General features: G+C 38.6%; 2 protein-coding genes across 2 annotated transcripts; one reads left to right on the plus strand and one right to left on the minus strand.

Annotated features, from left to right (window-relative positions):
- The first annotated feature begins 201 nt into the window (after positions 1-201).
- Positions 202-5,284, plus strand: CCNG1 (cyclin G1). The gene is made up of 6 exons (XM_026858264.1): positions 202-502; positions 1,567-1,820; positions 2,401-2,479; positions 2,563-2,661; positions 2,879-3,073; positions 3,727-5,284. The coding sequence occupies exons 1-5, from the start codon at positions 215-217 to the stop codon at positions 3,068-3,070; spliced, it is 912 nt and encodes a 303-aa protein (XP_026714065.1). The 5' UTR covers positions 202-214; the 3' UTR covers positions 3,071-3,073; positions 3,727-5,284.
- A 1,459-nt stretch (positions 5,285-6,743) lies between these two features.
- NUDCD2 (NudC domain containing 2) lies at positions 6,744-11,356 on the minus strand. The gene is made up of 4 exons (XM_026858265.1): positions 11,105-11,356; positions 10,334-10,382; positions 8,885-9,036; positions 6,744-7,946 (listed from the first exon to the last, which is right to left on the minus strand). The coding sequence occupies exons 1-4, from the start codon at positions 11,291-11,293 to the stop codon at positions 7,863-7,865; spliced, it is 474 nt and encodes a 157-aa protein (XP_026714066.1). The 5' UTR covers positions 11,294-11,356; the 3' UTR covers positions 6,744-7,862.
- Between the last annotated feature and the right edge of the window lie 26 nt (positions 11,357-11,382).

Here is an 11,382-nt window from a genome sequence, read left to right on the forward strand (position 1 = left end):
TGTTGCGGTGACTGGGGGGTGCCCGCGCCCCCCGCCTCAGGGCGCGGGGCCTGCGCGGGCCCAGCTCGCCGCTACGGGGGGAGCTTCCCCGCCAGCGGCGAGTGTTTAGTCTTACAGATGAGTAGTTGTGATACCTACAGAGCAAGGCACGTTTCTCTCTGCTTTAGAGACATCTGGAACTTTGTAAGTTTTTCCCCTTTCAGCTGTTTGATACATGTACGTTTGTTTCTTGTTACAGATGATCGAAACGCTTGTAACTACTGAAGCTCAAGAATTGTTGTACCAGCTCACAGCCCTGTTGGAACAGGAGTTAAGATGCCAGCCAAAGGCCTCTGGCCTGAGACTAATTGAATCTGCGCATGATAATGGTCTCCGAATGACTGCAAGGCTGCGAGACTTTGAAGTGAAAGATCTCCTCAGTTTAAGTCAGTTCTTTGGCTTCCATACAGAGACGTTTTCGTTAGCTGTGAATTTCTTAGATAGATTCTTGTCAAAAATGAAGGTACGGATTTTTAAAGTACAGGCTCTCAGTCATTAGCTTCTGCTCATTGCAGCCTTGTTCCTATTAGAGCATCTTGGCTTTAGATGACTAAAGGTTAAGCTCCTTGTGGAGATTCCAATTGTGCAAGAGCTAAAAAACAGCTTTCCCTGTTCAGATTTTACAGTTGTTGAGAAAGCTTTCCTCTGGAGAACAGAAGGAAGAAGGCATCAGTTTCAAATTAAGGGTACCCATAGGCTTGGAAATGCAGGCCGAATTAATGGATTATGTCAAGACAAATTGTTTGCCTGTTGCATATATACAAGAACACCTTAAATTACTTATTCATTGCTGTTTCATCTAACCCATAAACGTTGTCTATATCAAGAAGTTTGATGGTGTTCAGCACTCAGAGTCTGGTAAAACATTTAGTTAGCTCTCCATTCTACCATGCATCTGTGGCATGCTGACCTGGGTTGTTTTTAATAGTCTAACGAGATGGGATTACCACTGCACTATTTGGTCAAGAACAAAAGCTTGTTTTCCTTGTGTGTTAAAACAAAAATGAGAAAGCTAGATGGAGTGGATAGGGAAATGATGATTTGTAAGCCTTCTGAATCCAAAATAAGCAGTAAAAGTAGGGACTGTAATGCCTATATAAGTCAGGTTTTATATATGAATGTGTGTGTGTGTGTATATATATATGTAGAAAAGAGTTAAAAACTGCTTTTTTAATGTAAATCGGTACATACAACACTAAATCATAAAAGCTTCTGATTAGGCCATTATAGAACCTCATTATATATAGAACCAGCTCTGCCTCAATCAAAACACATTGTTCTGCAGTCTTGCTTTTTAAACGAATGTGACCAGAATTTGTAGTTTAACAGTCCTCTCATTTAGTTCAGTTAAAAATGTAACTAGGTAAAAAACTGATGTCTTGATCTTCAAAAAGCAGAACAACCCTCCTGGTCGCCCATAATTTTTTCATGAATTACACTGGCACCTATATAGTTTGGTGCTTATATTTTGAAATGGCCAGTCAAAGGCCTTTCTCTCTGAAAGTAACAATTTACTTTTCTTTATAGGTACAGCCTAAACACTTGGGCTGTGTTGGACTCAGCTGCTTCTACTTGGCTGTGAAGGCATCAGAAGAAGAGAGGAATGTTCCCTTAGCCACCGACTTAATTCGAATAAGCCAGTATAGGTTCACTGTTTCTGATATGATGAGAATGGAGAAAATCATATTGGAGAAGCTATCTTGGAAAGTCAAAGCTACAACAGCCTTCCAATTTCTTCAACTATATCATTCACTCATTCATGAGAATTTAAGCTGTGAAAGGTAAAATATGTGATACTTAATTTACTATGACTGCATATGATCAAGAAGTCTATGTAGAAAAGTAGGGGAATTACTTGAGTAATTGGCCTTTCTATACTTAAAAGACTCACAACATTTTCCCCCTTATTGGTAAATATCATCATGTGAATATCTGTGGTTTGTTATTGTTTTAATTTTAAATGTTATTTGTATAAATTGAAGAGTATTGCTCTCTGAGCCAAAACCAAAACTTGCTCAGTAATGATGGTATAATAAATCTCTGCTTATGCTGCAGTAAGTATTGCATGATTGGAAAGATTTCAAGATCTAGCTTAGAGATTCCTTTTGCATGTAAGCACTGAAATTTCTTGTTGGTAAGCCTATTTTGACAGTGTGACTCTCCTCAACATAACACAAGATTTATTTTTGGCATTGGGACTACCAAAACTGAACATCAGTTTGACTGTAACCCTAGAACCTGTGGGAGAAATGAGGCCTTTGTTTAGATAATGAATATTCTTGCTGCTTCTGAGTTCCCAGGGTGGTGTTGTCTTGATCAGGCTTGTGTTCTTCTACAGTCACTCATCTGTTTTTATTGTAGGAGAAAATACCTTAATTTTGAGAGACTTGAGACCCAGCTGAAGGCATGTCACTGCAGAATCATGTTTTCTAAAGCAAAGGTAAATGTCTTGAAAACTTGGAAGACAGTGAGACTACTGAACCTTGACAAAGCAGTGTTTAAAAACATTTTCTCTCTCTCCAGCCTTCTGTCTTGGCACTGTCTGTTATGGCACTCGAGATAGAAGAACAAAAACTACTGGAGTTGACAGAGGCATTGGAATTTCTGCAGTTGTATTCCAAGGTATATATGGATAAAGTTGTAGGGGAGGAAGGAAGAAAAGTGTGGGGAAGGGAGAGGTCCATTGCCATACTGGTTTCTTTTGTGGCTGCTTTGGGTATTTTTTTTCCATTTCACTTGGGATCTTTGGCTTCTATCTTAGGTGAAGAAGGTGAAAGTACATGTATGAAATAGGGATTTAATGAGTAATTAACATACGAGATTCTGTCTTGCTATTTAGATAAACAACAGAGATTTGACCTTCTGGAAGGAACTGGTGTTAAAGTGCCTTACAGAATATTCATCAAGCAAGTGTTCCAAACCAAATGTCCAGAAACTAAAATGGATTGTGTCTGGACGTACAGCACGGCAGCTTAAACACAGCTACTACAGAATAACACACCTTCCTACAATTCCAGAGACCAGCTCATAAAAGGTAACTCCTTGTAAAATCAACTTCTGATGCTGTAGAAGTACTTAGCTGTTAACTACCTCCAAGTTTCTTATTCCATATAGATAACCTCTTGAAGACGTGTAATGTAAGCATAGTAGGCCGGTCAGAGAGGCTGGTCTGTTCTCGTGTTCATGCTTGAGCTGGTGCTGTACCTAAAGAAATGACCACTTACTATATGAATGCTGGAGAAAGAACTGATTCTTTGGTGTGCTGTAGGAGCACAAATATGTTCTACAGACATCAGGACCTCATTCAAATTAAAATGTGGAGTAAAACTGGTAAAAAGGCAGAGGAAAAACTTGGCTTGCTCCTATCCTAAAAAGAATTGGCTGAGAGGAACAGTTGCCTGTTAGAATGAGTTTCTTGTAATCGTTCACTTAAACCACTTAAAAGATAGTTTTATATGTTTTTACTTGCGCAACTATCTGTTCAGTGAAGTCTAAAAGCTATAATTCAGTTACATTACTGTTTTTTTACTCTGTAGAAATTGTGAACTACTTCTTTATCTAGCCTTTAATTCCAAAGGCTATGTGTAACAGCTGTCTTGCTCTTGTTATATACAAGTCTGATGCTTTGTTTGGCTCCTGTAGAAAGGCCTGCAGTTGACAGTTTTGTTTGGGGTTTTTTATTTACAGGAGTACAATAAAATGAGGAGAAGAACCATCCTGTGATCTTGTCACCAGATACATGAATATTTGAGAAGCAAAGTCTGAAACATGAAGAACTCAACTCATGGAAAGAACATGTAACATTTCAAACTGAAGATCCTTCCAGGAAATATGTTCTTTTCATGATGATTAAAACAATAATAAGTGTCAGTTTTCAGCCTTATTTGTTAGGCTGTTTACTGTTCAGTAAACTACAACAATACCAATACAAGGAATTTTAACACCTGATAGTTTTTAGAGCAGCTTGTGTAGTCTAACATTGGTTTACTGTAACTGCAGGTGCTCAATTATATATTTAATTTTTAAAATCTCATTCACTTTCCAAAGATGATGTGACAGTAGGGAAACATAGTGTGCAGCAGCATAGTGCTGCAGTGTCTCAAACTAAGGACTAATCCCGCTCAGTACTGATGACATTAGCAAATGCCTGTCAGGCCACCTGACAAGCTCTTTGGGCAGTGTCATGTGTCCACATGTTCCTGCTGGGCAAGGCACGGGCCTTCTACCAGACACATTAAAAACTAAGCTAAGTGATAACCACTGAACATGTCAAGTAACTAGAGCAGAAGCAAAGAGAAACCTTATTTCATTGCCTTATAAAAAGTAGTCACTAATACGGCATCAGTAACTTCAGTACTTTAGGAGAGGTGTAGTTTACAGAGATAAAGAATTATTTTATAGAGTGTAAAAACTTCCCGATACCTAATGAAGGTTGAAGGAAAGTACAGGGTCACCTGCCCCAAGTCTGACCTGTTTTCCAAAGTTTCACTGTACAGGAGGTTAATGCTGATGCTGACCAGGTGCATTTTTACAGGCACTGTAGGAGCAGGGCTATTGGCCCATCCAGGCATGTCTGTAAGAGCAATCTAGTTGAGAAATACTAAAGCCTGCTTCAACTCTGATCTTGTGAATGGTAAGCTTTGTAAAATAGTTTTTCTGAAGACCAGATCAGCACTTAAAGCTTATGCTTCTGGTGCTAACAAGGAAGTAAGTAGTAAGAATGTATTACTATATGTAAGGTGAATCAGGATGTTGGGGGAATGTTGCTAATGTCCTCTTGAATTCTGCATCACGGTGCAGCAGAGGCTGTTGGCAATGGGCTGGTAATGCCTGGTTGCCAGTATGAACTGACTTGGGAGGAGAGATCAGAATGTTCTGAATATAGTGGGGGCTTGGTTGTTAGCCAACCCCTCCTTCCCCTTCATGCAATACCAGAGGGGGAAACCATTCTTTGCGTATCTCAAACTGGTTAAACCTTTCACAGAAGAGTTCATACCAAAGCTCTATACTGGACAAATCAAGCCTTCTCGTGAGCTCCTGGGAGTGATTGCACTGCGTAGTGTAACTGGGGTTTGCATCTGCCATTATGCTCTCTGCATGGTGCATGCCCGTGAAAAGTATACAGCTGATTTGGACAAAGGTGTGGTCAGCCTACTGGGCGAGGGAGAAGATGCAATGTGCAATTATAACTGTTGTGTCCCACTAAGATATGTACCTTTCAATTAAACATTGAAACGTGCTTAACAATTAACTGTTCTCCTGTTTGTTTTTCTATTAAGTAACTTATATCTGAACAGTACGTGGAAAACTTCTAAGCAGGAGATAAAAGATTATAGAGATTGTTTTCAAATTTATGTTTTCTGAAGAGGTTGAAGCTGTGCGGGCAAGGCTAAAGAACCAACAGGAAAAAACTCAGGGAGCCTAATAAAAATTATTTCAACTTGGCCCATGATTATTCGAAATCCTCTGAGATGTGAAAGTGTCAAGATAGAAAAAATTGACTTTAGCTCAGGCTGTTCAAATTTGACATCATTTATTTGTCTAGCTGACTTCCATTATTTATCTAATAGTACATATTACCTCTTTCTACACGTGGATGAAGAGAATCTAGCACTCAGATTTGACTTTTTGCACTGATGTGAGCATCCTAACAACTAGTTAAAGTTTAGCTATACATTTCTGTGCTTGACTCAAACTCTGGTCCTTTTGAGAGCGAGCAATGCTGGGGCATTACTCTGAGCTCATCTTGAATCAGATGCATGAAAAAATGCCAGTAGCCTGTCCTCCACTCGTTTACATGGCTGAGTAACACTGAGTGAGTGCACAGGATTGTTTCTGATAACATCGGTTGCTCTAGCTACTCTTATATCCAAATTTATGCATCTGCCAAATACCTGTTACTGTTTGTCTAAAAAGCAAAGAGATTGAATCCCATTGACACTGTTGTGAGATGTTAAGACAAACCCCTTCTTCAAGTCTGAACTGAGTAGATACTAACTAAGGAAAGGCATAGCATCAGTACCTTTATTTTCATCTATGTTCTTCCAGAACTGGAGGTCTGTAACTAAGGATAGATAACCCGGTACTTCACACCTTTCCTCCTACAACAGTTCAGAGCTGTGATGCCTAAATCCATACCTGACAGTTGTACTCTTTCCCTGACATCAGCCTTGGACTTAGTTGTAGGATGACTCTCATACTACTTCTTAAAACAGAAAATATGGGAATAAAGTTTAGCTTTGAAAGTGTATAGAGTAAATGTAATTTCATGCACTGAAGTGTTAGATACCATTCTAAACTTCTGCTGTAAGTCTAAAGATGCAAAACAACTGCTGTAACAAAAACTACTATTTCACTGGATAGCTTCATTTTGATGCAATGTTAATTGTTTTCTATCTTCAGTTACTTTTGCAGCAGTCTTGTTCATTTCTCAACTATACCATCTACTGTTGATACCAGAATCATGGTAAAGATACAAAATTTTGTAGCCACAAATTAGCATTTGGTATCACACTACTTCCCTTGGTTTAGTAAGGCAAGTTCTCTAAAACCCAAGCACAGTGTATGGATTTACTTTACATTCTGTAAAGATGACATGGGTAGAAGCGGCACAACTGATTATTTCAGAAGTATTAATGCTTGCTTGCTTGTACACCAAGAAAGCAATGGATAGAATTACAATGAAAGATTCCTCAACTAGTTTCTGCCACATGCCAACTGAAACTGATACAATTTTATAAATAAGGCTTAGCAGTATGATGGACAACTGCTGGCAATATATCATCTTCTGCTTAGGACTTGAGTATAGGCAGTAGTTACAGTGCTCAGAATACAGCAGGATTTGAGAATCATGTTTCCTTCCTCTGTTAGTCTGACAGAGCCCTCACCCTGTGGTTAGACTGCTGGTCAGCTGCATCCCTAATGAGTAGAAAATTCCTGATACACAATTGGCACATGCAAAATGTTGCATCATGCAATAGCTAAATTTAAAATACAGCTATTACATTTATAACTATCTGCAAAAATCTACAGCTTTTTACATACAATACCAACAACTTGTGCTATATGTTGGTAATGAATAGATGCAAGATAACATTTTCTACCTAGGGACTTCCTATGCCTTTCAGAAGTCATTATATTCACTTTCAGAATCTTAAATAACTTAAATTGAAAGGTTATATTACATTAACACATAAAATTATGTATAACCAGACTTTCACCTGACATTGCAGTTTTCTAGTATCACTTACCTGGTAGCAAGTATTAATCATTAATGCTATACTCAACTGCACAGTAGATTGTAAAACCTCCTTTGAGGCAAGATGCAGTAGTTTCTTTATTTAAATCACTTTTTTAGAATTACATTTATGAAAACTCAGAGGGCTGCTACAGAGGGAAAGTGTAACTGTACCCATCCTAGTATCCTTCCTGCTGCAAGTTAAGAGAAAATATTAAATAGCTTGCTTATAACACCTATTCTTCACAGATGAATATGATATTCTTGCATAAAGACAAATTGTATACTTATAACTTACTAGTTTACTATGGTGTTTATAAAAAACCCACCAAAACCAACATTCTGCTTAAAAATGTCACTTTTTGGTGTACACCATTCTCTGTAGTTTGCCCTGTAGCATTAGAAAGTTATTGCAGCTTATAAATCAGCTGTTGTCTTCATTCTACTGGAAGAGATCTGTCTTTCTTTACACTGAAGTAATTTACTTGACAACAATCCACTGAAGACTGAAGTATTCACCAGTCACATGATTCCAGTCCTGAAGTGTAATGTGCAATTCCTCTCAAGGAACACAGATAAAAACAGTTTACTTTTCAAGACTAGAAAAGTCTGGTCCTCCTTTGCTGTAATTTCCAGAAATTTCTGCCCCGCTGAAGTCAAATCCAGGGTTCTGATGGGGATAAGAAAAAAGTTAATTAGATTATTCGTAATAAAAATGTTTTTTTAAAAAAAACACTAACAAACCCAAAAAGTCCCAAACTCTTTCTGTTAATATTCTGCCACTGTAAAAAGAACATGTAATAATCAATTTGTCATCCATTTGCCATGGCGCTGAAATTCTTGGAAAATGCATCAACAAATAAATCTTGAATTGTCATAGTTTGATTGATTAGAGCTGAAGTGACTTTGTTCACCATTTTGCAGACAGTTAGAACTCCCAGTAAAGAAATGTTAAAGAAAGTTTAAGAAAAATGTCTGGCTTCTGGTGTCACCTGAAATTACTATTTGAAAATATAAGTACCTGCCATGCTGGATAACAAGTTTCATAAAAATTATGTTCTTTGTTGCAGTATGCCATGTACTGATTAAGCTGTTAAGTAGTAAATTGTAATTCTACAACTTTCCAGACATACATAGGAATAATTGTGTGCTAAAGGTGTACCAAAATAACTCAAGCAATTTTGGTAAAAGGGCAAGGAAAATATTTTCCAGCTAACTATTCTACATCATTTGATGTTATAAACAAACTGAGTAGAGCTTGATGTTACAAGTTTATTGTAAATAAGGCTATGTCATAATTCTGGATAAAACCAGAAATTGTGTGTAACCTAACCTAAGTGAAAAGTTGTTAGTATTATGCCACAAACCCTAAACCAGCAATACCCTCCCAAACTCATCTTAACTTTTCAAAAAACCTTCAGACAGACTAGAGTCAGAATAACCTCTTGAAAGTACACTGATAAAGCCTCGTGAGCACTCTTTATCTATTGAACAACAGTATATGTTTCCATTGCACTGAACAGCAGAACAATTCTGCTCAGCTTTCATGGCCATAACCTCCGAGTGCAAACACAAAATATAAGGAGTAATTATGGTCCTTTAACTTGCCTCTCTTTGGAATCGCTCCAGTGTAAGTTTCCTTTGCATCTGGTCCTGTACCCAAGGATCAGCAGCATATTCATTTTCTAACAGAGATGTCCAACAGTTTCCAGCATCTCGATTTGTCTTCATTAGAACAATTCGTATCAGCTTCCGGTCTTCTGTTGAAACAAAACAGGCATAAAAAACAACCATTAAACTCAGTCCTACATGCTGGTCTTTTCTGTTGTTTTGGTGGATTCACCATTAACAAGCACAGGATTTCTTTTGGTGAAGTAATTTAAACTCTTAACGCCAATGCCAACAGGGTTATTGATAAATAAATAAACACTAACTAGAAACAGAAAGGCTTAAGTAAAGATAACCTATACAGCCATCTCTCCCCTTCCTGGCCTGTAAAATGCTGAAGCTCTTTTAAGGGACTAAAACACAGAAACACAGTTCATGAGTACTTCTATTGCAAACATAAACTAACCTTTTAGAGAGGTTCACAAGAGAGAAAAAATTTAACTATTAATACATACAGCTCAGCTAAGGCAATAATGAAGGATTTGAGGTCAGGCTTTACAAACAATTATTGCCACTAAAAGCCAGAACTAAGTTTTAGCAACACTGGAGGTATAATCAATTTACTTAAACACAGACAATATGCCTATAGAAAATATAGTGGAAGTACATTTCAAAGTTAACATATAACTAAAGGATGTTTAGTTCTACTTAACTGAATAAATATAGAATGATAAAGTGTATTTTGAAATTATTCACATACCGGAAAAGAGTAGGTCTCACAATGTTTACACTTCTAGTTTTCATGTTTAAATTACTAAATCATTAATCAATATTTAAAATAAACACTGTATGGAAAACAAAATCCAACACAAAAACACTGAGAGGCACAGTCCATAAATACGATTTGTCAAACCCCAAAATATTCTGAACACAACATTTACAATGTAATGATCAGTGAAGCTTTTTTTGCTCCTTATCTGTAGGTACCTTAGTGTAATTTATTAAGTTGCTTTTTGATTCTCTTGGACTCTAGTTTTTGTCACCCATCCCAAAAATATAATGCACATAATGTAACCTATCACAAAAATATAATGCATAAGCAGAGAAAAAAAAACAAGTTAACAATTACAGAGAGGAACGGACCACAAAACTGGACTTTAATTGTCCAGCTTTAGTGAGGGTTTGCCATGTACTTCTCACTGTATGGGAGTGTTGGTAATCCACTCACTACCACCTTTCAAGATACAGCGTTTTTACATTAACCTTAATCTCTAGGGGTTTTGTACTACCTTGGCTCCTTAGTCTGGCAATAATGATTGTCTTTTTTACAAAACTATGTACAGGGAAGAAAGTAATCTTTCCCATTAAAACAAGGGGGTAAACTCTTTTGCAGCATATTTTCAGAAATTCTACTGCCCTCATAATGTCATTTCAGATGCAGGTTATTACCTAACGTCCACGTTCCTTCATCAGTTATTGTGGAGTCAAAAAGTTTACCCTGCAAAAGACACATACAATATTACAAAACAGCAAAACCTGTTCAGTGTCCAGTCCATATTGAATTCTCAAGTATTACTGCCAACCTACCTTCTTGTTTTCTACTGAAAATGAATGGGTGACCTGGCCCTACAAATATAGACTTGCACAGAGACTACCAAAGAAATATTTTTTGTTACAGAACCCTCATTTTTTTGTAATGAAGTATTTAATGCAGTAAAAATGTCAGTGTTTCACTATCTCACTTTATTGAAAGAGTTTGTGCTTCTCAAGAGAATAATGACATTTTTAATAGACTTGCCATGAAAATGCCAGTGTTTGTACCAAGGGTGATGTACAGCTCTGGTGCAATGTATACATGTCACACTAAAAAACCCTGTTTGTTGACAGGTAAAGTAAGTCTGCCTCTGATCTGTTTTTTTAGCTCTCGGCAGTGATGGAAGCTATGCGCTAAACTCCAGCCAAATCACTACAAGAACACAAACCCACGTGAATATATGGTCTTTATTTCCTCTACCCTCTTACAGGATCGTGCAGTTCGACAGAACCGTTTCTAATATTTTTTTTTTAATTTATCAAAATGTAGATATCTAAAGACTGAAAAAAAGAAGTTGTAGCACAACAGAGAGGTGTCTGGACCCCCTCAGGCCGCGGCGGGGCTCCCCGCGGCCCCGCCTGCCCTCCCTCAGGCGGCGGCGCCCTCCACCGCCGCCGGCCCCTTACCTGCAGCACGTCCCGGCCCCCCACGGAGAGCGCGATGTGCCGGCTCTGCAGGCCGCAGCGGACGTCCTTAGCCCGGGTACCCGGCGGCACCTGCACCTCGATGAACACCTCCTCCAAGGTCTGATACCAGCGGCCCCAGGGCGTCCCGCAGGGCACCACCCCGCTCCGCTCCTCGAAGGGAGCCGACATGGGAGACGGCGGCCGCTCCGCTCCGGCCCCCTCCCGCCCGGCCGCGCGCAGCGAGCTCTGCGCATGCGCGTGCGCCCCGCCCCGTGAGC

This window comes from Athene cunicularia (assembly GCF_003259725.1).
Source record: "Athene cunicularia isolate RWA chromosome 13 unlocalized genomic scaffold, athCun1 chr13_part1, whole genome shotgun sequence".
In the NCBI taxonomy this organism is placed as follows: Eukaryota; Metazoa; Chordata; class Aves; order Strigiformes; family Strigidae; genus Athene; species Athene cunicularia.

Bases quoted from the DNA above. Each gene is read 5' to 3' on its own strand.
- CCNG1 (XM_026858264.1), top strand. From the start codon at position 215: ATGTACGTTTGTTTCTTGTTACAGATGATCGAAACGCTTGTAACTACT. The intron at 2,480-2,562 runs GTAAATGTCTTG...CTCTCTCTCCAG, and splicing joins TCATGTTTTCTAAAGCAAAG to CCTTCTGTCTTGGCACTGTC. The intron at 2,662-2,878 runs GTATATATGGAT...CTTGCTATTTAG, and splicing joins TTCTGCAGTTGTATTCCAAG to ATAAACAACAGAGATTTGAC.
- NUDCD2 (XM_026858265.1), bottom strand. From the start codon at position 11,293: ATGTCGGCTCCCTTCGAGGAGCGGAGCGGGGTGGTGCCCTGCGGGACG. The intron at 10,383-11,104 runs GTAAGGGGCCGG...TGTCTTTTGCAG, and splicing joins GGGGCCGGGACGTGCTGCAG to GGTAAACTTTTTGACTCCAC. The intron at 9,037-10,333 runs GTAATAACCTGC...TTGTTTCAACAG, and splicing joins TGAAGGAACGTGGACGTTAG to AAGACCGGAAGCTGATACGA.